The sequence below is a fragment of the Hypanus sabinus genome, chromosome 10, assembly GCF_030144855.1.
Source record: "Hypanus sabinus isolate sHypSab1 chromosome 10, sHypSab1.hap1, whole genome shotgun sequence".
NCBI classification, from domain to species: domain Eukaryota; kingdom Metazoa; phylum Chordata; class Chondrichthyes; order Myliobatiformes; family Dasyatidae; genus Hypanus; species Hypanus sabinus.
Genome location: NC_082715.1, coordinates 18329278 through 18349728, shown reverse-complemented (window position 1 = coordinate 18349728; position 20451 = coordinate 18329278). Strand labels below are relative to the sequence as shown.

General features: G+C 41.7%; 1 protein-coding gene across 1 annotated transcript in view; it reads right to left on the bottom strand.

The window, feature by feature from the left end:
• Positions 1-20451, bottom strand: part of slc35f1 (solute carrier family 35 member F1) — a 356182-nt gene that overhangs the window by 74895 nt on the left and 260836 nt on the right. Inside the window, exon 4 of the mRNA XM_059981464.1 lies at positions 6485-6644. Coding sequence (XP_059837447.1) covers positions 6485-6644 — 160 coding nt within the window. The remainder of the gene's footprint in view (positions 1-6484; positions 6645-20451) is intronic.

Genomic DNA, 20451 nt, shown 5'->3' with positions numbered 1-20451 from the left:
CATTTAGCACTAGCCAAATCACAGGAAAGTTGACAATGACTAATTAACCTCGTAACTGGTGAGTTTTTGGACTGTGGGAGGTAACCAAAGCATCTGGAAGAAACTCATGCAGTTCATGAGGAGAACGTACAGAGTCCTTACAGACAGATTTGAACTTCGACCTCTGGAACTCCATGAGCTGTGTCAGTGTTACACTAACCTCTACACTGCTGTCGTGCCCCTTGTGCTAGAGAAGAGAGTGCATTTTATCAGTGCAGGTTCCTACTAGAGATGTGAGCCATCACAAATAAACAAGTGAAATAATAACGCACACTGTCTACATCTTTTAACCTTTGTAATTAATATGTGGAACATAGTGGAGTACTTTATTGTCCTTATATCACTAAAGCAGTGCAGCAACACAAAAACTGGTGCCGACAACAAATACACATGCATATTATAGTAAAAGTCTGCTCTTAGACAATGGTGAGGGGTAGTATTCACTGATTAACCAAACTGTATATTGTTTTGCAATGAAGCACAGCTGAGATCCAGAAGGGTGCTAGAAAGTCATTATACAAAACAGTTTCAGATTAATTATCACTGCGAGAACAAAAACTGGGTGTTTTTCAATATAGTTAAACAAATGGAGTTAAATTAGCATCAAACAGAGTTTGAAATTACAAAGAGAGTGGTGGGTAGGATCCTTATTTTGGGGATTCTGTTACATTAAGATGTTGGAAAAGATTTGTCGCTCTGGTTGAGGATGTTGTTGGTGAGTGGCTCGTTGAGCTGGCTTGCAGACGTTTCATTACCCAGCTAGGCAACATCATCAGTGCAACTACAAATGAAATGATGGTGATCTACGTGGTTCGTCTTTTATGTGTCCATTAGTCCGTGGGTATATGTGCCATTTTTATTGGTTCATGCTATACGACAGTACCTGGTTCCTCAGACATTTGTGAAGAAAATAGATTTGTTCTTGTTTGGAGCTTTACCAGCTTGCAGAGGTTTCCCATTGACGAGCAAGTTTGAGCATGTTGCGCCCGTGGGTCTTTAAGATGTTGGAAAAGATTTGTAGCTCGTCTTAAGGATGTAGTCGTTGAGTGGCTCGTTGAGTTGGCTTGTTAGCTTGTAGAAGTTTCATTACCCAGCTAGGCAATGTGTGTGTGGGCACACACACACACACAACCCTCCCCCAGCCCCGCCGCAGGACGCATAAAAGACGACCCATGTAGATCACCAACATTTCATTCGAAGCTGCACTGACGATGTTGCCGAGCTGGGTAAAGAAACGTCTGCAAGCTGGCAAGCCAGCTCAGTGAGCCACTCAACAACAACATTCTGTTACTTTATTAAAACAAACATTCTGATTTAATACTCTGCTTGACAGCATTGTGTCAACCAATTGAAAGAGCAATCATATTTCAGCACCAGAATCATAATGGAAACATTTAAATCATACATGAAACTATGTGCTTGTTCACAACATGACTCATTAACATAAATAGTACACTTTTTATTGTTATTTAATACTCCAAAGTTCCTTAAAGCATGGAATACATACAGTATATAACAATCCATGATCAGGCACAGTCTAATGTACAGTTTAGTTGATTATATGATCCCAAGTATATTGACAGAATTGGCTATTGTGAACTGAGTGAGCAAATAGTGGCATTTTGTAATAAATAATTAAATATAATTTAAAGGAAAATGGGGGAGTAAAGCAACACATACAAAATTCTGGAGGAACTCAGCAGGTCAGACAGCATCAATGGAAGTTAAGAAACAGTTGACATTTTGGGCCAAGACCCTTCTTAGGGACTAAGGAGGAAGGGGGAAAATGCCAGAATAAAAAGATGGGGGGCAGGTAGGCAGCTAGAAGGTGAAAGGCCTGTACTGTTCTATGTTCCATGGTCTAATGAAGCAGTCAGATGGTGCCAATACTTAAAGTGAAATGGGTCCGTTGTATATGTGTTGTAAAATGTAAAATGATGGTTATGGTGGTTCTAGCCACATTGTATGATTCAGTCAGTTAGTTTTATCGATAATAGTTCATGTTTTTAATTTTCAACAATACTCAAATATTAACTTATCTGAATGTGTTTTGGGGCCCAAGGCAAGGGACAAGCCTCTTCAGCACACTGCTTTGCTCTGTGCTGAGCTGAGGGTCTGGGGACTTCTTGCTGTCTATTTCAGTTCAGAGCACTAATTGCTTGTGTTTATTGCTTGCATGATTTGTTTTTTTCTCTGCACATTGGGTGTCTGACAGTCTTTTTTTAATTGGTTTTTTTGGGTTTCTTTCTTTCGTGGCTGCTTATTAGATGAATTGCAAGGATGTATGATATATATATATATTTTTTGATAATAAATGTACTTTGATCTTTGAAATGTACCTCATCGGAGTTTTATGATGATTATCAAGTGGGATCCCCAGCCAAAAGGTATGGGCATTCCATCACTAATGTAGGTGTAGCTGTCCTTGTGATCTGCACAATATTATCAACCACTTCATACAGTGGCAATTAAACATGATACTGTATGTTGCGAATTCTGTGCTGTTTTAATGAAATGAAAATAATTGTGCTGGAAAATATTTTAAAAGAAATAAAATGACAAGGTCATAAGCAAAGAACAAAGAAGAGGGACTAATTGGCAATCCCTTTAAAAGAGCTGCCCTTGATATAACAGCTTCTTTCTGTGCTCTGTGATGTACTTACAAACCATCTGAGGGTAGACGTAATTAGCTTCAATCATGTAGCGTGCTAACTTCCTGAGGATAGCCTTGAGTTTAGAGGATTGAAAAAGAAATAATAAACTGCTTTTATAACAAGTCTTTTTGCAATAGATTTACTTTTTAAATGGATGGCATCAGTTGGGGCAAAAATCCCAGGGAGCATTTGGTGTGTTAATGGAAGTAACAAAAGTATAAAATTATACTTCAGTGGCTACTGCAGAAATATACCAACTCCATGGTTCCTTAATGATTCAAAGTACATTTATTTTCAAAGTACGTATGCAGTATACATATCCTGAGATTTGTCTTGGTTTATCATTAATTTGCTCTCCGATTTTTAGCTCCCCCTAGCCACCTACCTAGAGGAAAGAGAGCAATAAGCTTGAAAGAGTGCAGCAAAAAATACCTGGGTACTGCTGGGAGTTGAGGATCTGAGTTTCGGGAAAAGGGTGAATAGGTTAGGACTTCATTTCCTGGAGCGCAGGAGAATAAGGGAAGATCTTATAGAGGTATACAAAATTTTGAGGGGTGTAGATAGCATGAGTGCATAGACACTTTTTTCCCCTCAAGTTGGCTGAGACTAGAACTAGAGGTTTAGGATGAAAGGTAAAATCTTTAAGGGAACACACACAAAATGCTGGAGGAACTCAGTGGGTCAGACAGCATCTATGGAAAAAGTCGACGTTTCGGGCCAAGACTGAGAAGGAAGGGGGAAGATGCCAGAATAAAAATTGGGGGGGGGGGAAGAGTCTTGCTAAGAGGTGATAGGTGAAGCCAGGTGGGTGGGAAGGGTCAAGGGCTGGAATGGAAGGAATCTGATAGGAGAGGAGAATGGAAATAGGAGGAGGAGGAGGGATATCGGGGGAAGTAATAGGCAAGTAAGAAAAAAAATGAAAGGTTAAAGTGGGAATAGAGGAAGGGGGGCAAGATTTGTTCACTGGAAGGAGAAATCAATATTCATGCCATCGGGCTTCTGAAAGAGAACTTCACTCAGAGGAATGAGCTAACCGTGGAAGTGATAGATGTGAGTTCAATAGTTACACTTATGAGATGTTAGACCACAAGACCATATGACATGGGAGCAGAATTAGGCCATTCATCCCATTGAGTCTATTCCACCTTTCCATCATGGCTGATCCCGGATCCCACCTAATCCCATGTACCTGCCTTCTCGCCATACTATTTGATGCCCTAATCAATCAGGAAACTATCAAATTCTGCCTTAAATATATGCATGGACTTGGCCTCTACTACAATCTGTGGCACCGCATTCCACAGATTTACTACTCACTGGCTAAAGGAATTCCTCCTTACCTCTGTTCTAAAGGATCACCCCTCAACTGTGCTTTCTAGTTCTGTACAATCCCAACACAGGAAACTTCCTCTCCACACCCAGCCTGTCTGGTCCCTTCAGCATTCACAATCCCACCACAGGAAACTTCCTCTCCAGATCCACCCTGTCTGGTCCCTTCAACATTCAGTAAATTTCATTGAGATCCAATCTCAGCATTCTTCTCAATTCCAATGAGTACAGGCTCAAACCTGCCAAAAGCTCCTCGTATGTTAACCTCTTCAATCCTGGAATCATCCTTGTGAACCTCCTCTGGACCCTCTCCGATAACAACACATCCTTTCTGAGAATATGGGGCCGAAAACTGTTGACAATACTTCAAGTGCAGCCTGACTAGTGGCTTATAAAGGCTCAACATTATCTCCTTGTCCTTTATATTCTATTCATCCTTGAAATAATGCCATCATTGCATTTGCCTTCTTTACCACAGATTCATCCTGAGAATTAACCTTCTGGGAGTCTTCCACGAGGATTCCCAAGTCCCTCTGCACCTCTGATGTTTGAACCTTCTCCCCATTTAGATAATAGTCTACACTATTTAATTATTTATGGTTTTATATTGCTATACTTCTTCACTATTCTTGGTGGTGCGGCTGTGACAAAACCCAACTTCCCTCGGGATCAAAAAAGTATGTCTGTGTCTTTCTGTCTTTTCCCAGAATGCATTATCATACATTTCCTAACACTGTATTCCATCTGCCACGTTTTTGCCCACTCTTCCAATTTGTCTAACCCCTGCTGCAATTGCATTGCTTCCTCAGCCCGACCTAACTCTCCACCTGTCTATGTATCATCCGCAAACTTTGCCACAAAGCCATCAATTCCATTACCTAAATCACTGACAAACAATGTGAAAAGTTGCGGTCCGAATACTGACACCTGTGGAGCACCACTAGACACCAGCAGGCAATCAGAAGGGTTCTTTTTATTTCCACTCTCTGCCTCCTACCTGCCAGCCATTCCACTATCCATGCCAGTAACTTTTCTGTAACACCATTGGATTTTATCTTGTTAAGCAGCTTCATGTGTTGCACCTTATCAAAAGCCTTCTGAAAATCCAAGTAAGTGACATCTACCATCTCTCCTTTGTCCACCCTGCTTGTTACTTCCTCAAAAAATTTGTCAGGCAAGATTCCCCTTCATAGAAACCATGCTGACTTTGGCTTATTTTAACTTTAGTCTCCAAGTACCTTGGAACCTCATCCTTAATAACAGACTCCAACACTTTCCCAACCACATCTTTCCCACACTATTTTCCTTTCTTTTGCCTTCCTTGCTTCTTAAAAAGTGGAGTGACATTTGCAGTTTTCCAGTCCTCCAGGACCAAGCAGAATCAAGTGATACTTGACAGGTCATGACCAGTGCATCCTTTATCTCATCAGCAACCTCCCTCTGGACTCTGGGATGCAGTCGATCTGGCCCAGGTGACTTATCCACCTCATGGCCTCTAAGTTTGCCTTGCACTTTTTCCTTTGTAATAACAATGGCACTCACTTCTGCTCTCTGACACTCACAGACCTCTGGCACACTTCTAGTGTCTTTTGTAGTGAAAACTGATGCATAACGATTAAGTTCATCTGCCATTTCATTGTCCCCCATTACTACCTCACCACCATCATTTTCCAGTGGTCTAATATCAACTCTCACCTCCCTTTTGCTCTTTATATAACTGAAGAAACCTTCTGGTACCCTGCTTTATATTGTTGGTTAGTTTGCCTTCATATTTCATCTTTTCCCTTCTTACAGCTTTCTTAGTTGCCTTTTGTTGGATTTTAAAAGTTTCCCAATCATCCAACTTCCTACTCACTGTTGTTACCTTATATGCCCTTTCCTTGGCTCTTATGCAGTCCTTAACTTCCTTTGTCAGCCCTGGTTACCTACCCCTGCCACTTCCTCCTCTGTGGGACGTATCTATCCTGCGCCTTGTGAACTATTTCCAGGAACTTCAGCCATCTCTGCTCTGCTGTCATCCTCACCAGTATCCTCCTCCAATCAACCTGGGCAAGCTCCTCTCTCATGCCTCTGTAATTCCCTTTATTCCATTGCGATACTGATACATGTGAGTAATGCTTCTCCTTATTGGGATAGGTACATGGATGAGAGGGATATGCAGGCCTAGTTGCATCTATCTACGGGTGTAGGTAGTTGGTACTAGGCAGAAAACCATACCAGTATGGACTAGATGTGCTGAAAAACCTGTTTCTCTACTGCAGTGTTCTAACCTTTTACTTGTGCCTAGTAAAACTATGTAAATCAAACCTTATTGTTGGCCCAAAAGTGTTTGGAATAACATACTTTCTCAATAGTGAAAAACACCTAAGAGCTTGAAGTCAACAAAGAAAACATGCTTTGTGGTTTGTACATACAAAATGGTTCATTACATTTTCAACTGAGTAATGAGTACGGTAACTCACCAGCTCCTTGATGTCTCCCAACAAGAACGTCTGCTCCCACCATGCACCCCATCCCTAGCAGACACACACCAACTCCAATGAAGTGAAGAGCCTTGTATCTCACCAGCAGGAAGAACCAGGACAGCAGGAGGACCACTGGAATAACAAAACAATCTAAGAGCTGCAACACAAAGAAAAGGGCAAAGTCAAACATTGTTGGCATAGAAACATTTGACAACAAATGAGCAATGGCTTTGATTAGGGAAATTGTCAGTAATATTCCATATGGCTGCAAACACACAAAGTTCACAATTCCTTTCCTGGATGTCTCAGATATGCATCCATTCATTATGTGCCATGCCATATAATGTGGGTGATCATGAACTACCAATCACCATGATTGTTCTTGTCAATTTTTGCTCCCTACAGAACTGATCTGCCATTGCCTTCTTCTGGGCAGTGTCTTTACAAGACGGGTGACCCCAGCCATTAACAATACTGTTCAGAGTTTGTCTCCCTGATGTCAGTGGTCGCATAACCAGGACTTGTGATATGCACTAATGGTATTAATGGTAAGACTCTTGGCAGTGTGGAGGATCAGAGGGATCTTAGAGTCCAAGTCCATAGGACACTCAAAGCTGCTGCGCAGGTTGACTCTGTGGTTAAGAAGGCATGCGGTGCATCGGCCTTCAGCAATCATTGGACTGAGTTTAGGAGCGAGGTAATATTACAGCTATATAGGACTCTAGTCAGATCCCACTTAAAGTACTGTGCTCATTTCTGGTTGCCTCACTACAAGAAGGATGTGGAAGCCGTAGAAAGGGTGCAGAGGAGATTTACAAGGATGTTGCCTGGACTGGGGAACATGCCTTATGAGAATAGGTTGAGTGATCTTGGCCTTTTCTCCTTGGAGCGAAGGAGGATGAGAGGTGACCTGATAGAGGTGTATAAGATGATGAGAGGCACTGATCATGTGGATAGTCAGAGACTTTTTCCTAGGGCTGAAATGGCTAGCATGAGAGGGCACAGTTTTAAGGTGCTTGGAAGAAGGTACAGAGGAGATGTCAGGAGTATGTTTTTTTTTTTTACACAGAGAGTGGTGAATGCATGGAATGGGCTGCCAGCAATGGTGGTGGAGGCATATACGATAGGGTCTTTTAAGAGACTTCTAAATAGGTATATGGAGATTAGAAAAATAGAGGGCTATGGGTAAAGCCTAAGTAAGTTCTAAGGTAAGGACATATGCGGCACAGCTTTGTGGGCCGAAGGGCCTCTATTGTGCTGTAGGCTTTCCACGTTTCTATGCACCAGCTGCTCATAAAACCATCCACCACCTGCTCCTACAGCTTCACATGACCCAGATCAGGGGCTAAGCAGTTGCTGCACCTCACCCAAGGGTGACCTGCAGGCTAGCGGAGAAGTTCATTGCACCTCCTTGGTAGAGATGCATCTCCACCCCACCATCCTAATGACCTTTGAAATAGACATTATTCTGTCCAATTATTTTTATATCCTGATGTGTGACTTTTAAGCCCACTTGAAGATGTTCTGGGGCTACTGATAGTAATCATACCAAAACATACGGCAGTTCTGGAAATCAGGTAACAAATGATTTTCTATGTATGTATGCCCTTGCCAAGATGGGAAGTCACTCTGGGTCCTAAGAAAACTACAATATGCTCAAGAATACAAGTAGAAAAACTAAAAAGTATTCAGCAAGTTCTACAATTAAGTGGCGAGAAGATGATCCATTCAATGTGGAGGCTAGTGTGGAGCAACAAAGCAGCTGGAGTCGTCCTGTGCTTGTTTTGGGAGTGGGGTAGTGAGGGGGGGAGAGGGGTGCAAATAGACGGTGTAGCAAGCAAAACAAATACACTTGGGAGCTCTGTCAACGGGCAAACCACAACACAAACCTTTCTGCTTGATTGCCTTTTGAAATGTGCTATCAAAATCAGCTCCATTTACCTGCTCAAGTGGTGATCATGACAAAATCACGTGTAGAAAAGTTGACAATCAGTCCACCAGCCGCTGGTTCAAGTTCAGATGTAATTGTTATACAACTCTACTCATGTATTCAGCCAAATGAGACAGTGTTCTTCCAAAGTTCACAGTAAATTTATTATCAAAGTACATATACGTCACCATATACAACCCTAAGATTTGCTTTCTTGTGGGAAAACACAATAGTTTCAAGAAATACAATAGAATCTATGAAAAACTGCAGTCAAAAGGAAGGACAAACAACCAATATGCAAAAGATAACAAACTGGGTAAATACAAAAGAGAAAAAAAGAAATAATAAATATATAAACAATAAATATCGAAAACATGAGGTGAAGAGTCCTTGAAAGTGAGTCCATTGGCTGTGGGAACAGTTAAGCAATGGGACGAGTGAAGTTATCTGCTCTGATTGAAGAGCCTGATGGTTGAAACTGTTCCTAATCCTGATGGTGTGAGTCCTGAGACTCCCTGTAACTACTGCCTGGGTGGAGGTCGCCGATGATGGATGCTGCTTTCCTGCAATGGTGCTCCATGTAGATCTGCTCAGTGATAGGCAGGGCAAAAGTGCAACACACAGTACATACAGTTATACACAGCACACAGCATCTATTGTTACAATAGCACATCCAATCACAAAATAGTATTAGCACATGTCCTTGAGCGCTATGGCCTGAATACTGATGAGGTATGGGACGTTGTCCTGGAGCCCCATTTCTGCAGTTCCTCATCTCGTGCTGGGTCAGCCACAGATGAAGGCAATTCAGCTTGTCTTCTAGGCAGCGAATAATGGAGAGCAGCACCGATGGGAGAGCAGGCCTGTTGTGACCACCTCCCACCCCAGCACAGTTTCCAATGTGCCCACCATGCTTCTGTTTTCTCCCACACAACCTCCTGGATTGCCTGTAACAGGTGACGCTGCAGTAAGATGGTCTAGACTGTCCAACATTCATAGCCATACAGCTCCCCTGCCATCGGTCTCGCCAAAGAACCAGACTTGCAGTACCTTGTATTACCAATGTCCAACAGGGTCTTGCGATCAGAAGAAAAATGTTTAAGACAAACACTGCTTGTATTATTGAGATGGTTATAAGGGTTTGTCCTGTCTCCTTTGATATACCAGATGGTACTAATAGCAGTCCAGGTAAACATGAGGTAGGCCAGAGGAAAAGGTGAAGCTAAGTCTTACACACTTGGATCAATCTTTCTTCAACCTATGTGAACTTTCATGAACTGACTGCACAATTGCCACCCGAATTTCAAAACAATTACCCCAGAACCCGGCATTTACCAGCTAAAGTCATCCTGGTGCATGAGAAGGAGGGACTTTTGTCCAATGAATCAACATTGCAGCATTGTCCAGCTTAGTGGGCTAGTAAGACAACTTGTAATTTGGTGCTCTATCTGCATTATACAATACAAACAAAAAAAAAACCCATAAATTATTCTGACTCTGAAGTAACTCAGTAAATGAGAAAAGATTCGAGAATAATTACTTCAGGGATTTATACGAATTGAGTGACAGATAAGAGAATTGATTCTTACCATAAAATTCTCACAGCACTTTACAGCTTTCAAATAATCTTTACCCTTTCCTTTAAAGATTTTGAAAGCCATGAATTTTCCTGAAGTAAATAATATATGTATATGCTGAATTCTGAAGTATTGATTTTTCCCAGGTGTCAGAGGAAAACTCAAATCAAACTGAAAGATCAATTAGGATTCCACTTCAACAATATCAAGGGACCTTGCTAGCCTCAAACATTAAACCTATGGAGGGATAAATAATTTATTCCACCACATCCATAAACTGCAATCCAGAGATGAATCACATATTGATCTAGTACTGTGGCTGGAATTCAACTTTTGCTGCAGAAGTAATATCGTTGGAGTAACTTACTTATGTTTTAAAAAATTATTCAGACACAGCGCGGACTAGGTCCTTGCAGTCCTTTGAACAGTACTGCTCAGCAACCCCCAACTTAATCCCAGACTAATCACAGGACAATTTATAATGAACAATTAACCCACCAATTGTTATGTCTTTGGACTGTGGGACTTTGAATAATTGACTTTGGAAGGCAGAGTAAAGGGAACAATATTAATACTCTGCTAGTCATAAATCATCGCACTCAATTTTAATTTTTATTGACGTCAAAATTATTCCCTCTCATTACAGGATTTTGCCTGAAGACAGACTTGCTCTTTATTTCATCATGTGGTTAAGCCATGATGTAAACGAGAACGTGCCTTAATGAATTTCATTCAAGTTAATTAAGATAGGGTTTATTCATCTTGTACAGCACTATTTCATCCCAATTATGAAAATGCGAAGTTAGCCTTTTTACTAAAATGCAAGTCTAACTTCCATAAATGTTGTTACTTCATGTGAGTGAGAACAATGTATTTATTTATTCAGATACAGCACAGAATATGTCCTTCCAGCACTGTCCAGCAATGCCCTGATTTAACCCTAGCTGAATCACAAAACAATTTACAAAGACCAATTAACCTACCAACCAATTCGCCTTTGGACTGTGGAAGGAAACTGGAGCAGCCGGAGGAAACCCATGCAGTCACAGGGAAAATGTAGAAAATCCTTACGGACAGTGCGGGAATTGAACCCGGGTCGCCTGTGCTGTAAAGCATTGTGCTAACCACTACACTACTGTACAATTAAAGATGCAAGCCTATTAATGTCTACATTAAAAGGTTTTCTAAAGTTTATCATAATGAATAAAAATGAAAAATTTATTCAGATTAAATTCAGTTCACTGCCAATTGGTAAAATTTCTATCACAATTTTGCCAGAACAATGCAACTTGATCACTTTTATTTGAAAATGTTTAGCACTTATTTTATTTATGGTGTACAGAGGGTGGTGACATAGGTAAGCAGCACGATGAAGCAGGCGCTTGGGATGCTTGCCTTCACAGCTGTGGCACGGGACGGGACGGGGGGGTGGGTGTTGACATTCTTATTGGCTTTTGCACAATGTGTTACTGTGTGCGTGGGGGGTGTTAATGTTCTTGTTGCTGTTTATGTGATTTGTATTGTTTTTGTGAGTGGAGAGGTGCGTTTGATGTTTTTCTTTCAACAGCCTCCATGGTTTTCTTTGTTTCTTGGCTGACTGGAGAAGACAAGTCTCGAGATATACTGCATACATAGTTTGATAATAATTGCATCCCTTGATCCTTACACTTTGAATATAGGAATTGGACTTCATGTTACAGTTATGTTTGGAATATCAGGTGCCATTCTGTTTCTCTCACTACAGGAAGGATGTGATTAAGCTAGAGAAGGTGCAGAAAAGAGTCACAGCACTGTTGCTTAGACTGGAAGGCATGAAACTGTAACATATTGGAGCACAATTGGGCCATTCAGCCCATCGAGTCTGCTCCACCATTTTATCATGGCTGATTTATTATCCACCTCAACTCCATTCTTCTGCCTTCTCCCTATAATCTTTAACTCCCTTACTAATCAAAAATCTATCAATCTCCATTTGAAACATACCCAATCACTTGGTGGACAGTTGTGGATTCCACAAATTCACCTTCCTCTGGCTAAAGAAGTTCCTCCTCAGCTTTGTTTAAAAGGATGTCCTTGTATTCTGAGGCATTATTTCTCTTTTAAATATATTCTGTTCCTCTCAAAATGAAAACGAACATTGCATTTGCACCTAACTACCTAATTAATCACTGAATTTTCTTCCTATTTAGAGAAGTGTCTATTCCTTATTCCTTCTACCAAAGTGCACTTCCTTACACTGTATTACATCTGCCAGAAAGTGGATAGGCTAGAACTGTTTTCCCTGGAGCAAAGCAGGCTGAGGAGGGGGATCTTGTGGAGGTTTATGAAATTATGAGAGGCCTAAATAGAGCAAATAGTCACAGTGTTTTCTTTCATAGGGTAGGGGAGTCTAAAGCATCTCCCTTGCTTCTAGTAAGAAGCCAGCGCGTTTGGAAGGAGCGGCTTCTCGAGGGCCAACAGAAACTGTTTTTGTCTTTTTGAGATTGTAAGACAATGTTGGATGGTAAGTAATAGCATGGTGGATCTACCCCATCAGTGAGCTGCTCGTTGATGGAGGAGCCATAGGACCATGTGACTGCCTGCTACAGAATGGCATCAGAGTCGGTGTGTGTGGGCAGTCTAACAGCGAGTGACTGTCTTGGATGTTTATTTTACAATGGCAAGACACTGTTGGATATTGGTGATGTAAAATGCTGCAAGTCCATTTCCCTTGTTTATGGAGAAGCAGACAGTGGGGGAGCTGTATAGCCTTGGTTGTAGGGAGGACCAGGACTCAAGCCGCGTGCCTGCCTGTTTCAGCAGTCCAGGAGAGGAGATGCCGGAGGCAGTGTAGCATGGTGTCAATGCAGAGTTGGAGGCTGCCCTCTCCAGTCAAGTCACTTTTATTGTCATTTCAACTATGTACAGTACATAGTAAAAATGAGACAACGTTTTTCAGGACCATGGTGTTACATGACACAATACAAAAACTAGACTGAACGACATAAAAAAAAACAACACAGACCTACACTGGACTACATAAAGTGCACAAAAACAGTACAGGCATTACAATAAATAATAAACAGGACAGTAGGGCAAGGTGTCAGTCCAGGCTTCGGGTATTGAGGAGTCCGATAGCTTGGGGGAAGAAACTGTTACATAGTCTGGTTGTGAGAGCCCGAATGCTTCGGAGCCTTTTCCCAGATGGCAGGAGGGAGAACAGATTGTATGAGGGGACCATGGGGTCCTTCATAATGCTGTTTCCTTTGCAGATGCAGCGTGTAGTGTAAATGTCCGTGATGGCGGGAAGAGAGACCCCCAATGATCTTCTCAGCTGACCTCACTATCCACTGCAGGGTCTTGCGATCCGAGATGATGCAATTTCCGAACCAGTCAGTGATGCAGCTGCTCAGGATGCTCTAATACATCCCGTGTAGAATGTGATGAGGATGGGTGGGGGGGTGGGAGATGGACTTTCCTCAGCCTTTGCAGAAAGTAGAGATGCTGCTGGGCTTTCTTTGCTATGGAGCTGGCGTTGAGGGACCAGCTGAGATTCTCTGTCAGGTGAACACCAAGAAATTTGGTGCTCTTTACGATCTCTACTGAGGAGCCGTCGATGGTCAGCTCTATTGGTGCTGCCATCCAGTGTTCAATCCATGGAATAACAAGTTGGATTGCATGCATGTCTGTGTACGTTTGTCTGCTGACTGCTGAGATCTGTTTGTTCTTGCACTAGCAATTTACCAAACATGTCACTCAAGGACATTGGCATATACTTTTTAAAGTGACCGTATATTTTACTGTTATTATATATGTGCTATATGTGCCTTGTGATGTGTATATCTGTTAGTACTGTATTTTGCACCTTGGCCCTGGAAGAATGCTGTTTCATTTGGCTACATTCATGGGTATTCATGTATGCTTGAATGGTAACTAAAATTGAAGATGATGTGCAGGAATAAAGAAAGATAATGATTATTGCTTGGTTCAATGGCATTGACTTGAAACCTTATTCGCTTCTTTTCCTATGTGACCTGCTGAATTTTTCCCTATATTCCCGAGTCCATAAAGCAACATGGGGCAGCAACCTGATAAGAAACCTGATTCTGATATGGGTCTCTAATGTGGACTAAAAGTGGGAAGGGGGCAGGGCAAGGAGAGGAAAATCAAGGTTGGGAAAAGGGGAAGGGAGAGGGGACGGAGCATAAAGCACCAGAGAGACATTCATGACTATTCATGTATGGTAAAACATAAATTAAACTTCTTCAAACTCAAGGTAAAAGGTGATCTGAGGGACACATTATTTGTCTTTTGCACCTTGGTTTTGAAACATAGCAACTGTTTGCCCTGCTGCCATAAAACAACAAATTTTATGACATACATCAGTGATAATAAACCTCATTCTGATTTCTTTCCATAAAGAGGGCAGTAGGTACGGTTAACATGTTGCCAGAGGTGGTGGTAAAGTCAAGTACAATTACAACATTTAAAGGACATTTGGAGAGGTGCAGGGATCGGAGAAGTTTAGAGAGATACAGGAAATGTAGGTAAATGCTTTCAGAACAAACAGACATCCAGGTCAACGTAGACAAGTTGAGATAAAGGGCCTGTGTCTATTCCATCTATGAGTATGAATCTATCAAGATAATCCCTTTGAACTAACAAAAGGACAAAATATTTACAATAGCCGCCAAAAAATTATGAGCCAAATATTTGAGGGAAGTTGTACACATATCACACCCACTGTCCATTTTTATACAGGTAAGCACAAGACTGTACATAAAATTTACAATATTGAAAAAATGCCAAAATGTTAGAGATACATTAGCATGATGGAGGTGAAATTAGTGTGCACAGTGGCAGGAAATGGGCTCATAGTAAATTGTAAATACACACAAAATGCTGGAGGAACTCAACAGGTCAGGCAGCATCTATGGAAGAATGTAATGAGTCAAATTGACAGCCTTTTTTGCCTACAGGGTTCTTTTGCTTTTCAATGGAATAGAACAACTTTGTTGTGGGATGTTTCTCCACCTGGGATATGGAGTATGGCAAAAAAGGAGTGACAATATATTTTAAACCTATTTCATGACACACCTAATGGATTCTAAACAAATGGATGTTGCTACAGAAAATAAATTATATCTAATCAGTAATCGAAACATAGAGTTAAATAACAAACACAAAATGCTGGAGGAACTTCAGGTCCTGATGAAGGTGTCAGCCCAGAACATTGTCTGTTTATTCATCTCCACAGATGCTGCCTGAACTGCTGAGTTCTCCAGGGTTTAGAGTCATAGAGTCATAGAAAAATACAGTGCAAAAAAAGGTCTTTTGGTCCATTTATTGTGTGCGGAACCACTTAAACTGCCTACGCCCATCAACCTACACTGGGACCATAGCCCTCCATACCCCTACCATGTACCTACCAAACTTCTCTTAAACATTGAAATAAAATTTGCATGCACCACTTGCACTGGCGACTCATTGCACATTCTCACAACCTTCTGAGTGAAGAAGTTTCCCCTCATGCGCTGCTTAATCTTTTCAACTTTCACCTTTAACCCATGACCTTTAGTTGTAGTCCCGCCCAACCTCAGTGGAAAGTCTGCTTGAATTAACCCTATCTATACCCCCTCATCATTTTGTATACCTCTGTCAAATCTCCCCTCAATCTTCTACATTCCAAGGAATAAAGTCCTAAACTATTCAATCTTTCGTTATAACTCATGCTCTCCAGTCCCAGCAACATCCTTGTAAATTTTAACTGCACTCTTTCAACAAGATTTACAGCTTTCCTGTAGGTAGGTGAGCAAAACTGCACATTATGTGCGATTTACTCAGGATTTCCAGCATCTTCAGATTCTCTTGTGCTTATGTAGTGTTAAATGACCAAAATCTGGAAAAAAGTTGAACTTAACTCATGTTCTTCCATTGGCTATGAACAAGTCATGAAATTCAGAAAATGTCTGCTTCTTTTCACTCCCACCTTATATTGACTAATTATATTACTATCCGTATATAGTAACCCAGCTTTTAAAAACGGATATACGTACAATGATGGCAAGGCATGGGAAGGTAAAGCAAGCTATTACTAATAATTCACAAGGGATGATATATCTTCACTTTCAGTAATACTCACATTTGAAACCAAATGCAGTAGTGAAGATTTTTCTATCTTCCATTGTAATTTGTAGCCCAGGATGTGGCTACAAATAGAAATTGCTTGTCAAAATGGCAATGTTACAACAGTCATGGGGGATTTCAATACGCAGGTAGATTGGGGAAAATTAGGTTGGTGCAGATTTTGGATCCCAAGAGAGATCATTTGTAGAATGCCTATGAGATGGCTTTTTAGAACAGCTTGTGGTTGAGCCCACTAGGGGATCAGCTATACTAGATCAGGTTTTATGCAATGAAATGGATTTAATTTGGGAGCTTAAGGTAAAGGAAACTTTAGGAGGCAGTGCTCATAATATGAAAGAATTCACCCTGCTATTTGAGAGGGAGAAGCTGAAGTTAAAAGTATCAAAAAGGATCTAGTGCTTTCCCAGCATATATGATGAATAAACTCCTCTTGGGTTTCATGAAGATGGAGGAGTTTGTCAATTATAATTGATACCTGTACCTGACTGGAAGCTCAGGTAGAGTTTATTTATTAATTGTTTAAATATTGGAGTGGAGTGAAGGGGATTACAAAGGCATGAGAGCTGGCCAAAGTTAATTGGAAGGGCATACTAGCAGAGATGGCAGCAGAGCAACAATGGTTGGCTTTCTAGGAGCAATTTCGAAGGCACAGGATAGATACATCCCAAAGATGAAGAAGTGTTCTGAATGGAGGATGACACAACCATGGATGGCAAGGAAAGTCAAAGACAGCATAATAGCAAAAGAGAGGGCATATAATAGAGCAAACATTTTTTGGAAGTTAAAGAATTGGGAACCATTTAAAATCTAACAGAATGTAACTAAAAAACCATAAGGAGGGAAAAGATGAAATATGAAGGTAAGCTAGCCAATAATATCAAGGAGCATACCAAAAGATTTTTCAGATATACAAAGAGTAAAAGAGAGGCAAGAGTAGATATCGGGTTGCTGGAAAATTACACTGGAGAGGTAGTAATGGGGGACAAGGAAATGGCAGATGAACTATCAAAGTATTTTGCATCAGCCTTCACTATAGAAGACACTAGCAGTATGCCAGATGTTTGAGAATGCCGGGGGCAGAAGTGAGCACAGTTGTTATTACTAGGTAAAGAGTGCTTGGGAAGCTGAAAGATATGAGGGTAAATAAGTCACCTGGACCAGATGGACTACAACCCAGGGTTCTGAAAGAGGTGGCTGAAGAGACTGTGGCAGCATTAGTACTGATCTTTAAAGAATTACTAGATTTTTGACAGAGGACTGGGAAATTGCAAATATCATTCCACACTTCAAGAAAGAAGGGGGACAGAAGAAAGAAAATTAACAAGTACAAACAAGCTGGATGAACTCAGCAGGTCGGGCAGCATCCGTTGAAAGAAGCAGTCAACGTTTCGGGCCGAGACCCTTCATCAGGACTAAAGAAGGAGGGGGCAGGGGCCCTATAAAGAAGATGGGGGGAGGGGAAGTTGCAGGTGAAAAACCAATCAGAGGAAAGATCAAGGGGTGTGGGAGGGGAAGCAGGGAGGGAATAGGCAGGAGAGGTGAAGAAGGAATGTAAGGGGAAAGCACTATGGGTAGTAGAAGAAGACAGAATCACGAGAGAGGTGATAGGCAGCTGGAAGACGAGGCAGAGTGAAAGTGGGATGGGGGAAGGGAGAGGGAAGGAATTACCAGAAGTTGGAGAATTCGATGTTCATACCAAGGGGCTGGAGACTATCCAGATGGTATATGAGGTGTTGCTCCTCCAACCTGAGTTTGGCCTCATCATGGCAGTAGAGGAGGCCATGTATGGACATATCTGAATGGGAATGTGAAGGAGAGTTGAAGTGAGTGGCAACCGGGAGGTCCATCCCGGTGCGGCCTCCTCTATATCGGTGAGACCCGACGCAGATTGGGGGACCGCTCCGTTGAGCACCTCCGCTCCATCCGCAACAACAGACAGGACTCTGCTTCACATTCCCATTTGGACATGTCTATATATGGCCTCCTCTACTGCCATAATGAGGCCAACCTCTGGTTGGAGGAGCAACACCTCATCTACCGTCTGGGTAGTCTCCAGCCCCTTGGTATGAAGATCAAATTCTCCAACTTCCTGTAATTCCCTCTCTCTTCCTTCCCCCATCCCACTTTCACTCTGCCTCCTCTTCCAGCTGCCTATCATCTCTCTCATGATTCTGCCTTCTTTTACTAACCGTAGTTCTTTCGCCTTACATTCCTTCTTCACCTCTCCTACCTATCCCCTCCCTGCTTCCCCTCTCCCACCCCTTGATCTTTCCCCTGATTGGTCTTTCACCTGACACATTCCACCCTCCCCCCAAGTTCTTTATAGGGCCCCTGCCCCCTCCTTCCTCAGTCCTGACGAAGGGTCTCGGCCCGAAACGTTGACTGCTTCTTTCAACGGATGCTGCCCAAACTGCTGAGTTCCTCCAGCTTATTTGTACGTGTTATTTGACCACAACATCTGCAGTATACTTTGTGTTTAGAAAGGAAATTATAGGCCAGTTAGCCTGACCTCAATGGTTGAGAATATGTTGGGAGTCAATTGTTAAGGATGACATTTCGGTTACCTGCAGGTACATAACAATATAGGCTGAAGTCAGCATGGTCTCCTTCAAGGAAAATCGTGCCTGACAAATTTGGTGAAACTCTTTGAGGAAATATCAAGCAGGATAGACAAGAGAGAATTAGTCGCTGTGGTATACTTGGATTTTCAGAAGGCCTTTGATAAGGGGTCACTCATGAGGCTGGTTAGCAAGATAAGCGCCCATAATATTACAGGAGATATAGTACCATGGATAGCGCAGTGGCTTATTAGCAGGAAGCTTCTTTTTATGTTGTATGTCCATGATTTGGATAACGGTATTATTGGCTTTGTGGCCAAGCTTGTGGATGATACAAAGATGGGTGAAGGGTCAAGTAGTGTTGAGGATGCAGGGCGACTGCAGAAGGTCTTAGACAGATTAGAAGAATGGTGAAAAATGTAGCAGATGGAATACAGTGTCGGGAAGTGTATGTTTGTGAACTTCAGTAGAAGGAATAAAGGCGTAAACTATTCTCTGAACAGGGAGAAAATTAAAAAATCCAAGGTGCATTGGGACTTGGCAGTCCTTGTGCAGGATTCCCTAACGGTTAACTTGTACGTTGAGTTGGTGGTAAGGAAGGCAAATGTAACGTTAGCTTTCATTGAGAATATAAAAACAAGGATGTAATGCTGAGGTACTTGTGAGGCCTCAGTTGAAGTATTCTGAGCAGTGTTCAGCCCATTATCTAAGAAAGGATGTGCTGACATTGGAGAGGGTCCAAAGAGGGTTCACAGAAATTATTCCTGGAATGAAAGGCTTATCATATGAGGAGCATTTGATGGCTCTAGGCCTGTACTCATTGGAATTTAGAAGAACGACGGGGGGGGGGGGGGAAATTTCATGGAAATCTATCAAAAGTTGAAAGGCTTAGATAGAGTGGATATGGAGAGGATGTTTCCTATGGCTGGGGTGCTAAGACCAGATGACAGCCTCAGAATAGAGGGGCGTCCATATAGGGTGGAGATAAAGACAAATTTCTTCAGCCAGAGGCTAATGAATCTATGGGATTCATTGTCACATGCAGCTGTGGGGGCCAAGTCATAGATTCCGGATAAGTCAGGGCACAAAAAGTTACTGGGGGAAGGCAAGAGAATGGGGTTGAGTGGGAAATGAATCAGCCATGATCAAATGGTGGAAGGGACTCAATGGGCCGAATGGCCTAACTCTGCTCCTCTGTCTAATGAAGTAAAAAAAACCTCACAGCTTCAGTATTCATTCTTTAGAAGCTACCTTTGCTCCATATTCAAAAAATAATTCAAAGTATAATTTTGACTAAGTATGCCAATCCTGCATAAAAAGAAAATATCCAAGAATCTCTGCAGTCAACAGGATTCTGAATATATGCAAGATTACACTGTAAGTTCATGATTGGTTTCTTCACACTTTTCACATTTCTAATAGCTATCACTTATTTCTGATATTCATGCTTGGTGCATTCATAATTTAATACTAGATTGTTCAAAGAGTAAGATCTGTTCACCAGCTGAGAGGTGAAAGCTCTTTGCTTTATTAAGAAAAATGTTTCTGTCCTACCAGCTTCTTATTGTGCTGCAAAATATCTGATTCCACTTGTTTTAATTTTGCACTTGGTAGGGAGTTAACCTGTAAAAGCTTCTTCTAACAAACTTCACAATTGTGATTATCTGCGTCCAAGCACTGAAACGTTGTGAAGAGTTCTGCCGACTGAGAGCAGAAAGTCAGTCTCCAGCTCTCCATGCTGTTCTGTCAATAATAAATGGAATATCATGGGGT